Below are 19097 nucleotides of genomic sequence, written 5' to 3' on the forward strand. Positions count from 1 at the left end.
TCTCAGCTCTTCCCCCGAGGGGGGTGAAAAGGCTTGAGGGTACCCCACAAGGAGGAATTCCCAAGTGCTCCTTCCTGGGTTCAAAGGGGTTTTGTTGCATTTGGGTGGTGGCAGCATTTACCAAGCCAATGTCAGAGAGAAGCTGTAACCTTGGGAGTTTAATACAAGCCCAGAATGGCCAGTATTAATTTTTAAAATCCTTGCGAGTCCCCACTTCCTGCACTCGATGTGCCAGAGTGGGGATTCAGCCTTGATATGGCGGCAGAAGTGGGATTATACAGTTAACTGGCTGGCTGGTTGTCCATCAAAGGGAGCTAGCACCATGAGTGCAGGACCTGGGGACTCGCAAGGATTTTAAAAAATAATACTGGCTACTCCAGTACCTTCTACAGATTCCTTCCTTCTTCCTTGATAAAAAGACTTGACCTACCTGAAAAATACCTTTATTCTTTTCTTTTTTCCCCTTGTGTTACTGATTCAGCTAAACCCATCGCCTCCCTAATAGAAAAAGGCTCCAATGAGGATCAAAATCCCAGATCTTCAGCACCCAGCAGACCCATGGTACTGAGAGTTTGTCCTGTGACTATTTTAATGGTGTTTCTTTGCTCCCCATTGCGCCACGCTTCAAATGAAACGTCCCAATGTGCCAAGCTGCATAACTCTCCAGTTAGCAACAATATAACAGACTCAGGTATTGTTATAAAAAGATTCTTTAACAGGAGTTGTTCTACAGAATGTCAGCTGTGTTTCTTGCATTATAAATGGAGTGACAGGAGGAATCAAAATATACCAGACGCTTTATTACAAAACCAGAGGGATACTGTAGATATCAACAGCTTATGAGCAATGAAGGTTACTAGTCTAATGACCTGTTTACTCCTTTGCAGCATTTTTATCCTGCCATGCCGATGTGGGGAATTATGAGATGGAGCTCAAATCAACCCCACAATCTACTTTGTTCCTACAGAGAACTACTTCTGCTCAATCAGTTCCCCCATATCAGAGAACTTCTTCCAGCCATGCAGTCACCACACTTTTCTCCAGCAGGACAAGTAATATTATAACCACCTCATTAAGCCAAAGAACATCTGTGCTCCCTGCCACCCAAACAACAAACCATCATCCGGTAACAACAGCATTGGCCCCTAACATGACAACGCAAGCAAGAGAAAACAGCACCCAGCTGACCAGCAAGACGACCCATCTAATATTAACAACTACAGTAGCAGGTAAAAAAACAACTGCAAAGCCCCCACTGCCGACCAATGAAACTACAACCCATGTAAGAGTAACAACTACAGCACAAACATCTAACAAGACAACCATCCAGAGAACTGAGAAAACCACTCTGCCAACCAACCAAACAACCCATTCAAGGGTAGCAACTACAGCTGCAGCTAATAAGACAACTGCAAAGCCTACATCACCAACCAATCAAACTACAACCCTTGCAGTAACAACTACAGCAACAACCAAGAAGACAGCTGTAAAGACCATCGCACAGACAACTAAACAAACAACGCATACAGCCGCAAAAACTACAGCCAGAACCAACATGACAACCATTCCTCCAAGGAATCAAACAACCAGACCTGCTACGACAGCCACCATGGGGCCCACCCTCGCACCTGATCCATCCTCACCCACTACTGGAGCCTACAATGTTTCCAATGGAAGTGTGAACTGCATTAAAGCATCAATGGGATTGGAGCTGATTGTTCAAAACTCTAAGACGGTGAGATGCAATATTCATTAGCACTAAAGAGATACATGATCTGATGCTTGTACCAATCTTTCTTCATTAGTTTGAGTTTATCCTGCCTCCTTCAAAGCAATTCCCATCAATTACCATATGCCGCAAAATTTGACATTAGTGTAAGAAGTGTACCTGTTTCCCAGAATTGTAAGTGAGTTACAATCTGAGTTGTTTTAAAAAGATGCTTAAACTGGAGAGTCATAAGAGGGATGGGAAATTTATCAATCAGTTTTTCAAAGATGGAAGTCTTTGATTTGGGCTCTTTGATTTTTTAGAATCTTAGGCCTGGTCTACACTGGGGCGGGGGGGGTCGAACTAAGGTACGCAACTTCAGCTACGTGAATATCGTAGCTGAAGTCGAACTACCTTAGTTCGAACTACTTACCCGTCCTCACGGCGCGGGATCGAAGTCCGCGGCTCCCCCGTCAACTCCGCCACCACCATTCGCGGTGGTGGAGTTCCGGAGTCGATGGGAGCACGTTTGGAGTTCGATATATCGTGTCTAGATGAGACGCGATATATTGAACTCCGAGAAGTCGATTGCTACCCGCCGATCCGGCGGGTAGTATGGACGTACCCATAGGAACTGCCAGGAGGATCAGACCAATGATCCAGGCAGAAGTCGTATGCCTCAAAAGAACATGCAAGAAACCCCATACTAGTTGGTTACAGAATAGGGAAAAGGTTGTCCTAACTTCCATTACTTAGAGGTTAGGATTATACCATGAAGTATTGGAATTTATATCCTTTCGAAAGCAAATGGTTTCTTGTTTTGTGTTTTAATCCTTACTATAGTAAACCTGGATGTTTTCATTTTGATTCTAAATGTTGTATAAATGTGATGACTGCTAAGTGCAGATGAAAGTATCTGATACTCACTACGGTCCAGAGCTAAGCATAGTGCCTCATACCACTAAAGGACCTTGTTTCTAACCTGCAGACCTGGTCTGCTCCGGGGTTTCTCCTCACCAGATTGTGATGCATTGTTTTATGATGTGAGAAAGGCCGCAGAGGGTTAGATTGAAGTGTTCTCAGCCTCGAAGGGCCCAAGTCAAACTAAAGTCCAGGTCTGCAGAAATGATGTTCGAGACAAATAACGCAATCTGCAGTGCTAAGCCCCTGGACGCATGAGATCAGACTGGATCATGCAGCCTACGGTCTCTTGCATGGAAGTCAGCCACAAAGCTATTGATCCAGACCCATCAATTCAATTTCAGAAAGCTCTTAAGTGTCTGTGGGTTTCTTTTTTTGTTTTGTCTCTAACTGAGGTACACTGGAAGTTTTTTTTTCTTTGTCTCCACAGCAGAAGAAGGGATACTTCAATATTGATCCCAGTATCACACAAACGTCTGGAAGCTGTGGAAATCTGCAATCAAATCTGAACTTAACTTTTAACGGCGGCTTTATAAGCTTTACCTTTGCAAAGGTAATTGTTGCACACTTATTTTTTACAGCAAGGCAGAGGTCAGAGCTGGGGAATTGGGATTCAGTTTCTAGGTTCTATTCCCAGCTCGCTCAATAACCCGTTGCATGATCATGGGCAAGTCATTTCATCTCCCTATTCCTCATTTTCTCCATCTGCAAAGACTTCACAGGGTGTTCTGATGCTCAGTAAATTAATGCCAGTAAAGTGATCTGAGATCCTCTGGTTGAAGACACTAGAGAAGGGCAAAATATTGATATTACAACAGGATTTCACACAAAACCTGGATGTGGATTGCACACAGCTCAAAATATGGGGCTGTTTATACCTGAATTTTTGGTTTGGCCCATTATAAAGAGAGGAGACATTTGCAAATTCAGATTTCCTCCGCCACCAAACTTCAGAGGTGTTTGGGTCCAGGGTTTAGTTTGGGGCCGTCTCTATTCCAAACATCTACGTAGAATACAGCATGGCATGTCAGTGACCATGTTATTCTGAATAAATACGTCTCTGTGCATGTCAGGAAGCTGGCACTGGACCCTAAATTAAAGAGACAAGGGACTCTGGTTTATATGGGGCACCCGTGCCTAGGTTTTTGGTGTGCAGGGGGAAGAGATTCGATGATGGCTAACAGGGATTGAACCGTGACACCAGCAGTGCTATAAAGAGACGTTTGTACTATGAATGCAATGGACAAGGCAGTCAACAAAAGGACTTTAAAATGGAAAAAAGACTGTAATAAAACTGTAACATCATCATTGTGAGATTGTGATTTAATCTCACAAAGCCACAAGATTGTTACATGAAGAGGGGCCCAAATCTGAACACACCTGAACTTTGGAAACATTTGGGTTTGGGTCTGAGCTTCATAGCTGAACCGTATCTTTTTAATGGGTCAAACCAAAACCTTGATTTTGGTTCCATCAGTCTTCCAGGACAGAATACTTCTGTCCTCCACACTGGTCAGGGAAATCATCCTAGACCCCTGTTAACAACCGTGTTAGGGAACATGCAAGTGGTTAATCATCCAACATTCACAATTCACCTTTGGACAACAGGCCAGATCCTCAACTGGTGTAAATTGGCATAGGTCCATTGGAGACAGTGGAGCAAGCAATGCCAGTTTATACTGCCCAAATTTGTTAATATTTGGGCAATGTGACAATATTAGATTCTGGTGAATAACATGGCTGAAACCCATCTCCCTTGGTTGACTGGAGACAGATTTCTAAAACTGCAGAGGAAAGAGGAATAAATGTGAGGCGAAGGAAAATATACAGAGGAAATGTTTGAAAACAAAGGATCAGTTAATATTTTAAGTGTTTGTTTTGGATGCGTTCTCCTTGCACTCAGAGAGCTGCATTCCTACCCTGCAAGGATCCTTAGACCAAGTCCTGTGATTCAAGTACCTATAAGCATCAGCTGGAGCAGCAGCACTAAAGATACTGATATGAAACTTGGGAGCTGTGCTTGCTCTCACCCCCAGAACAATGAGCTTAATGGCACAGCATTGCACAATCTATCCTTCACTTAAAGATAAGCTCTCACAAGAGTGTCAGGGCTTTGAAATATGAGCTGTTCAGAACTCCGTTTGCTACAGTTTCAGTCTGGTATGGTCAACCTTCAGACTCTCAAGGACTGATTCTGGTCACAGGCAAACTGGTTTTACACTTGTATAGCTCCAGTCACTCCTGATTTGCATCAGTGTAGCGGAGGGCAGAATCAGACCCTCAAGTCACATGTCTGGAGTGCTGAAATGTGATGACAGATAAATGAGTAGCTGCTTTTATGAACCCACAGGCAGGTGTCCTTGCACAGGGTTTGAAAACAGGAAGGCCTGTAATGTACCCACCATATGCTCAGTAAGAACAGATGTTTTATTCCTCAGAGTAGAATTCCTCAGAGCAGAATGCAAGGTTGCTAATGGAGATGGCAACTGTTTTGTGATATGGACTCTTGTCTGTCAGGAACTTCACTGACAACTGCTTCTCACTGGAGTATAGTGGTTAGAGTGGGATACTAGGAGTCAACATTCCTAGGATCGCTGTGTGATCTTGTGCAAATCATTAGCCCTCTTGGTTTAGCCATCTGTAAAATAGGCATTCTAATATTTCCCCCACAAAGGTGTGATGAGGTGTAAATGACATTTGTAAAGAGCTTGAAATCTTCAGTGCTATAGAAAGTGCAAGGTATAATTATTAGAACTTCTTTCCTCTTTTTCTGACTATGGAGTTTCACACATTTTCTATTATTGTTGTTGTAACCTGTGAGCCTTAAAACTCTCCTTACTTCGAGAAGGAGAAGTACAAGAGGAGAATAGTTGCCAGCTGGCAATTATCCAGCAGTCTAACCCTCCAGTCCTTCCATACACAGAACTGTAGCTGAAGCCATAGGCGCCGACTTCCCCTCTTTCCTGTGGGTGCTCAACCCCCCCTCAGCTCCCTGCCCTACCTCAATTCCAACTCCTTCCCCAAATCCCCACCCCAGCCCTGCCTCTTCCCCTGAGTGTGCCACGTTCCCACTCCTTCCCCCAATCCCAGAGTGTGCTAATGCTGCCAAACAGCTGTTTGGTGGCATCTGGGTGGGAAATGCTGGGAGGTAGGCGGAGGAGCGGGGATGTGGCCCACTCAGGGGACAGGGAAGGAAGTGGGGTGGAGGGTGAGGGGAGCTTGGCTGCCGGTGGGTGCAGAGCACCTACTAATTTTTCCCTGTGGGTGCTCCAGGGCTGAAGCACCCATGGAGTCGGTGCCTATGGCTGAAGCCACTGGTAATTCAGCCTCGCAGCAGGGCTGCAAATGGAGGGCCAAATTCTAAATCTGAAACTTGTGTTTCTTTCATTTAAAATATTGCTCCTTGGGAATGGCCTCATAAGCTACAGCTCTCATTTCCGTGAGGGTCCCAGGGCAGAGCAATCAGACAATCGCACTCCACCAGGCTTTAGTGAAATACCCACGCAGGATGGCCAGCTGAAAATACCGCAGTCAGCTGGCACGATCTCAGGTATTTTCCACTCCACAAAGCTGCAAGCCTGTGAAATCAAGCTGGCCTTGTGGGAGGTGTGTGCAATTACAGAAGTTACAGAAAGGACCATTCCTGTTACAGTTTCCTCTCTTGTTTTGCGATGTGCTTTCACCTCAAATTGTTGTTACACCGATTGGAAGGTAAGCAAAACCCAAACTGGAAACTCACAGTGGAAATGCACAAATTGTTGCAGACATCTTCCTGTCCCAAGCACCTTGAATCTCAGTGCTGTGAGACTGATTTAAAGCCACCATTCAGCTCTGTGCAAGTCCTACATAAATTCAACTAAAGAGAGCAGTGTGGAGAGTCTCCCTCCAAGTATAAAAGCAGAACACAGGGTAGAAGAATAAAAGGTCTCATCTTGTGCCTATTAACTTGTGTAATACAAAAACTTGCGGAGCCCTCCCCTACATGCGGTTACCACAAATGACATGGAAATGTACAGACACGAGGTGAGTTAGGTAAGATCTTTTACTGGACCAACTTCTGTTGGTGAGAGAGACAAGCTCTGGTGTTTACACAGGTCTTCTCCAGGCCTGTGTAAGCTCTAAAGCTTGTCTTTCTTACCAGTTGGTCCAATAAAATATATTACCTCATCTTTCTTGTGTCTCTAATATCCAACACGGTTACAACACCACTGCATATATATGGCTTATACTCACATACAACACCTGCTAATCACACCCACATGATCCACTTAAACTGAACTGAGCATTAGCTGCAGTGTATATGGCAGGGTGCGTGCGCCAGATTCCGGCACCAGAATGTTAAAATAAAGTCCCTGTGGGCTGGTTGAGGGAGTTGATTCTCAGGATCTGATGGCAGGATTTTTTTTATATGTTCCAATCTTGAATAATTGTGTGATCTCGTCACTGCTACCTTTGCCCATTTTTCCTCATTCACCCTCGGTTTATTTTTAATGACGCTCATGGGTCATGTCAAATATGAATCATAAACTCTTCAGGGCTGGAACTGTTAGCTAGACTCTCAATCACTATAAATCAGCACAGCTCCATTGAAATCAATAGAACTGAAATTACACCAGATGATATCCTGGCCCTGTGACTTTTTGCTCTTGTAAAGCATCTGGAAAATTAATAATAATCTTGAAGCTCCACAGGGCAATGGAATTTAAGTTTCTTCCACAAAACACCTGCTTTGTTTAGCGAGACAATAACTATTTCTTCTCATATCCTCCATGAGTCCATTTTGCTGGGTTTGTCTTCCCTGCCCCACAGTATACTGTGTATTATATTTCACAAACGTTAAGGCGCAATGGCAGCTAATGATATTAATTTGTTATTTTGCAGAAAGATAGAGTCTATTACATCAGTACAGTTGAGGCCAGCTTAAAGATACCCTCTGTGGGTAAGTGTTTGTGTATTTTATATTCACGGTGTTAATTTCATTTCCAAGCCATTCTTGATTTAATTTTGTTGTGATTTTCTTCTTATCAGTTATTTTCAGTTTTCTACATATCTGGGGTCTACATATCTGAGGGTGGACTTAGGCTGCCTTAGCGTAAAAGCAGTGATTTTGCTGATAGGTTACTGTAGGGGAACAAAGGCTCTTCAGAATCAGCCACCACTAACCTCAGAAATGTTTCCATAGAGTTATTGTCTATTCCTATTTGTGTTTCTCTCTCTTTGTGGCCTCCAGGTTCGTGGCACAATGTTACAAGCAAGCAGCTGTTTACAGCTACGATGGGGAATTCGTTTAAGTGTCTCAGCAAACAGATGGTGAACCTGGCAGACAACTTCCAGCTGCTCACTGTTAACACTCAACTCCAAGCCTTTGTCATTGTTGGTGACCAGTTTGGGAAAGGTACGTTAGAGGGTTAGCTCATCCAGGTTTATTTTGTGGCTCCAGGAGCTAAAGATTTGCAACTGAGCAGCATTTCAATTTTATTAATATAGCAAGGAGGCTTTTCTCACTGCGGGCTGGCAGGCTGGAAATATGGTGGCTCTGTTAAATATGTGGAAAATCAATGTAAAGTAATGGCTCTCTAAGTCAAACTGCTCCCCCAGCGTTTCCATGGTGTCATCGGTCTCTCCCAGTCATACATCAGGCCAGGGCATGAAGGAGAAAGCCTCTCCATGACTTTTGGCTCCTTTCCCTCTGCCTATAAACATGCTCCATTTCCCTTCATCCTAAAAAACTCACCATCCTTGACCCTACCTGTCTCTCAGTGACCGTTGTATCCCCCACCTCCTCTTGCTTTCCCAATGCTACTGGAAGTGTACTTACAACCATTGCATTGGCTTCCTGTCCTCTAGCCCATTGAATACAGAGTCCAGTTCAAGGTCTCTGTTGTCAAAGCTGTCTCTGGGACTAGCTCCCTGGGAGAACATCTGTCCCTTTAGAACCATGATCTCCCACAACACTACACTTCACTGGAATGATGAAACTGCCATCCAGTAGGGAACAGCTGTGGCATGCAGGAGATGGAACTTTTAGTGGGTCTTAACCTAGAGATTATGGAACTCACTATCCGAAAAGGTGCAGCAAGAATGACCACCAGCCTGCCTATATTCAGCACTAAATGCAAAGCTCATCTCTTCAAGTTGGCTTTCCTTGAACAAGTTCCTCTTGCATACAGACACGCAAACACAAGCCAGTCAAGTAGCTTAGTGCTACCCACTCGGAAGAAAGAGAGAGGACGATCAATATTGTCTTTTGCTTTTAATTCGTATAAGGTGCGCATATTCTATGGTCATGGCACCATACCCGAATCTAAGTGTAACCCTTCTGCCCCTCTGAGTTGGCAGCAACAAGGGCCGGGTTCAGTATCCAGGGGTTCCGTTTCAATAACACAATGCAAAACCCACCCAGTGACCTGGGACAGTCTGAGTGTAGCAAAATCCTTTTAATAACGGAGGGAAAAAATGTGGCATCACGTTGGAGAGACACCACAAACAGGACTATACACAAACCATAAGCAAAACCCCCCTCCAAGTTCATTTGGCACTGTCCTTAGGGTCTTAAGTCCAATCACCCCAAAGTCCAACAACCCAAAAGTCTCAGGATCCGGTCAGTGCCACCCCAGAGTTCAGAAGTTTATCTCCAGAGTTTTACCCCAGCCTGGGTGGAAATGGGGGCACACAGGGTGCTAGGGACACCGCCAGGGCCGACTGCCCCGCTTCTCCGTGGAGTTCTGCTGCAGCCTTCACCACGACTGGCTCCACTCCACCAGCTGTGCCGCTCCTCCAGCAGACCCGTGAACCACGTCAGCCGTCCCCCACAAACCGCTCCACACTGCTCACTGTTCCATGGGCTGCTCCAACGTGCTGCAAACTGCTCCGCTCTGCCAGCTGCTTGGTGATAGATCTTCAGGCTCTCCTACCACTTAACACAGCACTCAGTGATCTTAGCTTAGTAAGCTTAGCTCTTTTAGTGATTTCAACTTGTAGTAGGAGAGCCCCACTGCCACATGGCCCAACGTGAATTCAGGTCAGCAGCCTCTAGATGGACTCCTAAAGGATTCAAAATTAGCTCTGCTCTTTAACAGTGGAGAGAGGAGGAAGTGCAATTGGTGTTCCAGGCCCTCAAAAGGGCCCATACCATCAGGTACACACACCAGTCCCCAGCCTCTCTCCCTTCACTGGGTTTTGGAACCCCTGTCCCTTGTCTGGCAAGTACTATTTAATGTAGGTTGAGTCATTTCTGTCATAAAGCAGTCTCATAGTTCCTCATTCACATAATTAAGGTAACAGCCCCTTTTTTTCCTTCCTGCCCCAATAACAAAGAAATTGGGGATTCCACAGTGTGAAAATAACCTTCCCATGCTGCTGTGTGTTATGCTAAGTGGAGTGGGTTTACCAATGCAAATGCACATTCCTAAAATTCCTTTGCCCACTCCTCATAATGTACCACCAGATGTCAGGGTAGGGCTCATCCTGACTCTGCTTACATCCTCCCCAGCCGAGAATTTGTCGTCCGACAAATCACTTTCCCTACTATACCAACTTACTGGTCCTCCAAAGGGCCTCAGATAGCCCACTTTAGCTTTCACAAACCTGTGTGCTAAAGGTATTGGCTCTCACTAATCACCCCAGGTGCATCGTAAGTTAGCCGTTTCACTGGTCTTATTACTCTGTCTCGCCTATGAAGAAACTCTGTTGCTGTGGTAGGGGGGACATCCTCTTGAGTGACGGATGGGGAGGTTTCCTGTGAGTTCCTCAGATACTGGCATAGGCCCCTGCATTTCTAGTTCTAACCGTGGAGGATCGAAGGTGCTTGGGACATCTTCCATCTGTATGTCGCCACTGTCCAATAATCTGTGTAAGTCATTACATGGGGGTTCCACCAGTGGCTCAGGAGTGTCAGGAATGGGCCTAAATACTTCTGCCATAGGGTTTAGGGCGGAAGAGGAGGTAGTCTCTTTTGATTCAGCTGATCGAGACTGCAATCTTGTCTTCATCCTAGGATACACCATGGTTGTGTCTTCCTCCTCAGATTCACTCTCAGATGTGCTGAGTAGTTAGCTGCAGGAGGCTGGCTGTTCACGTTGGGAAGTGGCTTTGGTACAGCACCTTCGTTCTGCCCAATTGCCCTGTTGTGGCCCATCTCATAAGGGCTGCCTACCACCCCCACCGAGCAAAAAGGTTTCTATGCACATTCTTTGTCTGCCCTGGACCCTCTTCAGGTTTGATCTTGTAGACCGGCAGGTCTCCTAGCTTTTCCATCACCAAGTAAGGTATTGCCTTCCATCTGTCAGCTATCTTGTGTTTGCCAGCAATACCCAAATTTCGCAGCAGGACTCTGTCCCCTGGCTGGAGCTCTTCATCATATCGATGTTTGTTACGATCTGCATTCTTCTGAGCTGCAGATGCAGCTAAGTGGTAAGCATCCCGCAGCTTTTCTCGTAGTCGGGATACATATTGCTGATGGGTTTCATAGCTATCGCCATCCTCTGATACACCAAAGCACAGGTCTATGGGTAATCTTGGTTCTCGCCAAACATCAAGAGATATGGGGTGACTCCGTAGCATCATTCTTGGTGGCGTTGTAGGCGTGCACCAGAAATGCAACATGTTGGCTCCAGGTTGCCTTCTGCTCTGGCCGCAAAGTCCCTAACATATCCAACAGGGTTCGGTTGAACCTCTCTGGCTGAGGGTCACCCTGCGGGTGATAAGGCGTTGTCCTCGACTTTTTAATTCCTGCTATCCTCAGCACCTCCTTCAGAAGGTGACTCTCAAAGTCTCGTCCTGATCCGAGTGTATCCGGGCTGGGAATCCATAAACTGAGAAATATTTTTCCCAAAGTACCCGGCGACAGTGGTGGCCCTCTGATCACGTGTGGATATGCCTGCGCATATCGCGTATAATGGTCGGTCACGACCAGAATGTTCCCAATATTCCTCTTGTCCACTTCTAAAGACAAGAAATCAATGCAAACCAGCTCCAGAGGTTTGTTGCTGGTAATGTTCTTCAGATATGCAGCCCTCGTGGGCAGAGTTTTCCTTTGAACACATCGAGCGCAGGTCTCACATTTCCTGCGAACATCTTCAGCCATCCGGGGCCAATAGAACCTACGATAAGTTCCAGGGTCCTCTCCATCCCTAAATGTCCAAAGTCATCATGCAGGGCCCTCATGGCCAGGCCTCTGTACTCTTTTGGCAGCACTAGTTGGTTCCGTTGCCTTTGTAGAGGGTCTGTGGTCACACGGTGTAGCACTCCTGAATCAGTTTTAGCTTGGTCCATTCTCTCAATAGTAGTTTGCCCTCTGGGGTAGGTGGGACAACCGCAGCTGGGCCTCGCCTCCCTTTTGGCAAGTAGCGTATCACGAATGTCAATATCTTGCAGCTGGGCTTCCTGCCAGTCAGCCGCATTGAGCACGGGCAAGGGAGATTGGTCCAAAGCAATATAGTTCACTGAAGCAGAAGGCACGCATTCAGGGGGCAGTCCCAAAGCTTCAGCAACGCATCCATGAAGGCTCTCATGGGCCTCTGGCTCTCGGCGACTCACACTGCAAATAGCTCTCACTCCATCCGTGGGTATCACAGCAACTCCTGGTGCTTGTGGACGCCTGGACAATGCATCTGCATCTACATTGCTTCTCCCTGATCGGTATTGAATGCTGAAGTCATAGCTAGCCAAAGCGGCCACCCATCTTTGCCCTGTAGCATCCAGTTTAGCACTTGTTAACACATAAGTCAGTGGGTTGTTGTCTGTCCACACCTGGAACTGAGCACCATACAAGTAGTCTCGAAATTTCTCAGTGATGGCCCATTTCAAGGCCAAGAACTCCAGCTTGTGGGTGGGATAGCGTGTTTCACTATCAGACAGTCCTCGGCTGGCAAAGGCTACAGGTTTACGCGTGCCTTCCGCCTCCTGGTACAGTACTGCTCCCAGACCCTCCAAACTGGCATCTGTATGCAGGATAAATGGTTTGCTTGGGTCAGCAAAGACTAGGACAGGGGCATGAGTTAGGCAAGTAATGATTTCTCAAAGCCTTTTCACATCTCTCATTCCACCGTGGCCCAAAGGGTTGGCCATAGTGTCTCTGCACGGAAGGCCTTTTATTCCTGGTCTTAGATTTGTTCTTGCTGGACTGATATCCCCTGGTAAGATCATTGAGGGTTTTACAATTGTAGCATAGTTTTTTACAAATCTGCGGTAGTAGCCACTAAACCCAAGGAAAGTCTTGAGTTCTCTGTAGTTGCTTGGACGTGGCCATGTAGTGAGTGCTTCTATTTTATCAGGATCAGTACTCACACCCTCTTGGGACACGATGTGGCCCACATACTTCACTGAGGTCCTGCAGAACTGGCATTTGTCAATTGAAAGCTTCAAACCATAATCCTCCAACCTATCAAGCACTTTAAGAAGTCTTTCTTCATGCTCTTCCAAAGTTCTTCCAAACACAATCAGGTCATCCAAATAAACTAACACTTGCAGTAAATTCATGTCTCCCACAACTTTCTCCATAAGACGTTGAAATGTGGCAGGTGCTCCAGAAATCCCTTGGGGCATGCGTTCGAACTGATAAAACCCTAATGGGCAGATGAAGGCTGTCTTCTCCTTATCTTCTTCACCCAGAGGGATCTGGTAGTATCCACTCTGAAGATCCAACACAGAGAACCACTGGCTTCCCAGTAAACAGTCTAAAGCATCTTGGACTCGAGGCATTGTGTACTGATCAACCACTGTACGGCGGTTCAGGGTGCGGTAGTCAATACACATCCGGATTTTCCCATTCTTTTACGGACCACCACAATGGGTGAGGCGTATGAGCTGCGGACTCTGTAATGATGCCATTTGCAGCCAGCTCTTGAAGATGTTGTCGCACATCTTCCATCTCGGAGAGAGCAAGCCTCCTAGATCTCTCTCGGAAAGGTCGAGTCATGTAGTCTGATGTTGTGCTCTACTCCTTTTGCACATCCCACATCCCACTCATGCAGTGAGAACACCTTGGGTCTTTCACAAAGTTTCCTCCTCAGACGATCTTTCCACTCCTCCGACAATGGTGAATCTCCAAAGTCAAACTTTGCTGGGTCTATTGTCGGAACTTGAGTCTCACACTGGGGTTTCACAATTGATTCAGGCTCGAAGAGGTCTGCTATCTTTTGTCCTTGCTTCACAACAACATCTCGACTTGTTTCATTAGCAATCAGTATAGTCACCTTTTCCTGGGCTTCAGCAGGTAGGGTTATGACTCCACTGGGGACCAGCACTCCTTCCGGGAGCTCTCCTTCAACTGGCTGCTCTATCATTGCTAATGTCCCTTTACTGCCTTTCAGCCTGGTACTCATGACAAGCACCTCTTGCTCTGTCCTTGCGGGCACTACTAAGGGGGTTGTGCCCATGTACCTCAGTGCCCCAATCGGTAGCTCAGATGTCTCCGTTTTAGCACTCTCAATCTTCCTATAGGCTTCAGCACAAAGCGTATGGATCATCAGGGTACTCAGGTACTGGTCCCCAGCCCGTCGTCTGCAGTAATCCGCGAGCACCTTGAAGAGACTGGAGTTGGTCCCTATCAGCACAGACACATCAGAGGTCCCTTTAGGGTCAGGGCATATTAAGGCAGCTGTGTCTACCTCTTCCGTTACCCCAGCAACCTCCTCTGGGAATTCCAGGTGCACTATGACATACCCTTGGTAGGGTATTCATCCATGCTGAGGCCACACCGACCAATGCCAGTCAGTGGCTGTATAGGCAGGTGCCTAAGCATCTGTTGGTAGAATGACTGAAATATAATAGTCACTTGAGATCCAGTGTCAAGCACGGCTTTACACTCCACCCCTTCAATCCTCACCAGGACCTCTGCTCGGCCCTATCAGTCCTGCAGGGATCCCAGCTGGACGGTCTCTTTGGGGAATCTTCAAATCCTGTAGGTCTAGGTGGTCTCTGTCCCCAGACCTTCCGGCCGCTACTGGGTCTCTCCCAACTGCTCCTCAGCCACTAAGGAGGGTTCTCTTCCTTATGGCAGTTAGTAGCACTGTGCCCATCCTGGCCACACCGATAGCAAAAGAATTGCCCTTTGGTGGGACAGTGGCTCTAGATACTGACTTCTCCATTGTCACAGTCTGAGGCTCCTTATTCCTGGAAATCTTAGCTCGGTCAACGGTGCTTTGCAGCTCAGCTATCCGTTCTGTCAGGACCTGCATTTGTTGGGCAAGTTCCTCTGTAGTGCTCACCATCAGTACACTGGCCATTTGCAGTGGCGTTGTGCTGGCTGGTTCCAATGTTTGGGCTTCCCAACACTCGCTGGCAGCCTGCCTTTCTTCCTCTTCCTGACCTCCTTTATCAGCTGGGAGTAACTTGGGGGATGATCCTGCCGTTCTCTTAGTCGGAGATGAAGTAGGATCGGGTTCTGATACCGAGTCCCTCTTACAACTTGAGCCAGTCTGGTCTGATCCATCTGCTCAGCAGTCACTGCTCCCCTCATAACAGCTCTCTGAAGCAGTCTCTCCAGCCTCTGTATATAGGCTGAAATTTTCTCACCCCTTTCCTGTCGGGAATCAAGGAATTTACAGTAACTGTCTTCAGGGCTCTCTACGCTCCCAAAGGTATTATCAAGGGCCTCTAGGCAGTCCTTCACACTGACCTTAGGGTCAATGAGCTTCAGCACATCTAATGCTGGGCCACTAAGGCTCTCTATTAGACACCTTCGCTTTTCTACATCACAGCATTTCAGTGGTATGCTCCAACCAGGGTTCAAACTCCTCCCCCGCACATAACCTTAACTTACGACAAGAGTTTGACGTAGCATAGGCCAACACAATCTTTTCCAATATATGCCCCAGTGCTTGTGCCCAATCATTGGCTGAGGCTGCCGCCCCTGAGCTAGGGGCTGCAGGACTGGGGCCCAACAAATCCGACATATTAGCCATTATACAAACAGTAATTCCCTCAAAATATAAAGACAATTGTTTCCCAATACAGTGGAACACTCAACAGGTGCTTGGTACTGACCCAGGGATCCCGGACGAGCCCCCAAAAATGTAACCCTTCTGCCCCTCTGAGTTGGCAGCAACAAGGGCCGGGTTCAGTATCCAGGGTTCCGTTTCAATAACACAATGCAAACCGGCTCGAGCACCCGGCTCGCCCCAGTGACCTGGGACAATTACCTACCACCCGGCGCCTCTAGGAGGCAATACTTCCCACTCGCACGAAGTCTGAGTGTAGCAAAATCCTTTTAATAAAGGAGGGAAACAATGTGGCATCACGTTGGAGAGACACCACAAACAGGACTATACACAAACCATAAGCAAAACCCCCCTCCAAGTACATTTGGCACTGTCCTTAGGGTCTTAAGTCCAATCACCCCAAAGTCCAACAACCCAAAAGTCTCAGTCTCCGGTCAGTGCCACCCCAGAGTTCAAAAGTTTATCTGCAGAGTTTTACCCCCCCCCCAGCCTGGGTGGAAATGGGGGGGGGCACACACAGGGTGCTAGGGACACCTTACGTGGGCCAGGGCCGACTGCCCCGCTTCTCCGTGGAGTTCTGCTGCAGCCTTCACCACGACTGGCTCCACTCCACCAGCTGTGCCGCTCCTCCAGCAGACCCGTGAACCACGTCAGCCGTCCCCCACAAACCGCTCCACACTGCTCACTGTTCCATGGGCTGCTCCAACGTGCTGCAAACTGCTCCGCTCTGCCAGCTGCTTGGTGATAGATCTTCAGGCTCTCCTACCACTTAACACAGCACTCAGTGATCTTAGCTTAGTAAGCTTAGCTCTTTTAGTGATTTCAACTTGTAGTAGGAGAGCCCCACTGCCACATGGCCCAACGTGAATTCAGGTCAGCAGCCTCTAGATGGACTCCTAAAGGATTCAAAATTAGCTCTGCTCTTTAACAGTGGAGAGAGGAGGAAGTGCAATTGGTGTTCCAGGCCCTCAAAAGGGGCCCATACCATCAGGTACACACACCAGTCCCCAGCCTCTCTCCCTTCACTGGGTTTTGGAACCCCTGTCCCTTGTCTGGCAAGTACTATTTAATGTAGGTTGAGTCATTTCTGTCATAAAGCAGTCTCATAGTTCCTCATTCACATAATTAAGGTAACAGCCCCTTTTTTTCCTTCCTGCCCCAATAACAAAGAAATTGGGGATTCCACAGTGTGAAAATAACCTTCCCATGCTGCTGTGTGTTATGCTAAGTGGAGTGGGTTTACCAATGCAAATGCACATTCCTAAAATTCCTTTGCCCACTCCTCATAATGTACCACCAGATGTCAGGGTAGGGCTCATCCTGACTCTGCTTACATAAGCAGTCAAGCAGATTTCTCATTTCTCCTGCCATTTACACACATTAAAAGAAAAGGCGCATAGCTCTTCCTTTGCCCTCTGATGTTCTACTTGCTTTCAAAAGATCATTTCCTTGATTCCCCTTCCCTGTCTAATTCTCTCCTTTGACTCTGTTAAAACTGAACTGTTGTTCTTCCTTTGCTAGTTCAGCATTTCAGCTCCTTCTCCTCCTCCTGGCAGGCTAGTACTTCTCATTATGCATAGAAGGTAATATAGTGGGAAACTGTGGTTTTTTTCTCTACTACTGCTTCCTGGCTCTGTAGACTATGGAGAACCCTGGCCACTCTCACAATTTGTCCCCATCTCTTTCTTTCAAGGGCCTATTTTTCCAGTTGAGGGTAATTCACATTAAAAGCTCTTAGACTTTGCTCACTGTTATCCCTCCATCTTCCCCTTACTAGCCATGAGGTTGGACACCACAAGGATGTCCTTCCAAGAAACGCCTTGTTCGGTGTGTCTTCCATCATCCTAACAACATGTCCTGTCCAATGAAGTGATTGGGACTTCACTACATTTACTATACTGGGTTCTCCATAGACCTCCTGCAGTTCCTTATGACATCATCTTCTTCATGTTTTTTCCCCTATACATATTTTTAAAAGTTCTTAAAATTGAAGCTGAATTTGCAAGATTTAGTTGTCATTTGTTTTAATGTAAACACATTCTCACAAAGGGTTTTTCCATACAACAAAACTGAGCTGATGTGGATCATAGTTGGTCTCCAAATTCAGATCTGAACTTCCTAAAAGAATGGGTTTATTCAGACCTGGGATTTTGGTATGGCCCCATCTCCAGTGGTAACACATAGAAAAGGCCTATTAGATCACATAATCTGTCTCCCTATAGCAGGAGATAGCCTGCTAATCAAGGACATCTCCAAAATGATGTTATATTGGAATTTAGCCAAAAGGCCAGAAGGCAGGTAACTTTGGTTAAAAGAATTCCTCCAATGGCCAAGAAAGTTATGAGAAAGTGACATACTGTTCTGTATGCAGATGATGAATGAAAAATCCCCAGTGAAAGCTGACTCTGTAAAGCAGCCACACAAATGGCCTTCTTACGTCACGTCTCTGAGACGTGGAGTTTCACTTCCATTGCACCAGATTTGCTTATCTTTAAAAAAAAAAAAAAAAAGGAAGGGAGAAAGAAAGAAAGAAAACACCAGCAGCGATGACAGTGGGTTTCAAGATACTTATGGTTTTGCATAAGCCACAATGGAGTTACATCGGGGAGGAGTTTGGCTTGTTCTACTGTGTTCGGAAATCCCTAAAAGTTACTTTTGAATCACACTTCCATATACTGGAAATAGTTCTCAGTGCTCACAACCCAAAGTTGCCTCCAAACCAACATCCCTGATCCAGACAGCTGCAGACTCGTGGAGAGTTTGAATGCAGATTACAAAAGCTGTGTAGCTTTACTACAATCCTGAATTTGCCAAAGGCTTACTTTTTAAAAAAGCAGCACCCAGCCCTAGATGAAACCACTGAGCTAGGTAAGAACTGCATCAGAAGCAGGGTAAGCAGTGTGGTAGTTCTGGAGTTAGAGATGACATTTTATACTCCAGAATATGCTCAAGGTTAGTTAATGCTGCTGGTGTAAAGATTCCCCTCTGCTGAGAAGATTAAACCAAGCCACAGCTCACCACAACCTGTAGCAATGCAGAGCAGGAGGTTAAAAAGAATTGAAGATAAGATTAACAGCAGGAAAAGGAATCATACAGGTTTACTAACACTTTACGATTTAATATTATATGTCACAGACATGGAGAGACTTTATCTTTCTTGGAGGACAGTCAACACCTGACCTTCCTGCTGTGCTCAAGGTATTAGGCATAATTCACAGTGGAAGAAAGTTACTTGGACCCGAGCATATTTTGGGTGTAAATTGGATTGGCTGCTGAGCTGTGATGATTCGTGATCATATATAAAGGATTTAATTGATCAGAGGAAACTACTGTACTCAAAGCATCACATAAGAGGCCTTTCTCTGGAGCACTGAGTGAGCTCGTGCATTAAGATCAGGTGGATCTATGATCAGTTTCCTGCAGCTGCTAGCACTGGGCAATGGTGAAACTCAGACTATCCTCTCATCTCTAGTGTTATTCTGACTGTAGTGCAAGTTTAAATGAGCCAGATCCTTAAGTCCTATTCA

General features: G+C 46.3%; 1 protein-coding gene across 7 annotated transcripts in view; it reads left to right on the forward strand.

The window, feature by feature from the left end:
• LAMP3 (lysosomal associated membrane protein 3) overlaps nt 1–19097 on the forward strand; it is a 41661-nt gene that overhangs the window by 13086 nt on the left and 9478 nt on the right. For all 7 annotated transcript variants that reach the window (XM_039488974.1, XM_039488970.1, XM_039488973.1 and 4 more), the window contains 4 exons: nt 888–1735; nt 3060–3182; nt 7511–7568; nt 7860–8024. In XM_039488974.1, coding sequence (XP_039344908.1) covers nt 888–1735; nt 3060–3182; nt 7511–7568; nt 7860–8024 — 1194 coding nt within the window. The remainder of the gene's footprint in view (nt 1–887; nt 1736–3059; nt 3183–7510; nt 7569–7859; nt 8025–19097) is intronic.

This window comes from Mauremys reevesii, linkage group 9 (assembly GCF_016161935.1).
Source record: "Mauremys reevesii isolate NIE-2019 linkage group 9, ASM1616193v1, whole genome shotgun sequence".
Lineage (NCBI taxonomy): Eukaryota > Metazoa > Chordata > Testudines > Geoemydidae > Mauremys > Mauremys reevesii.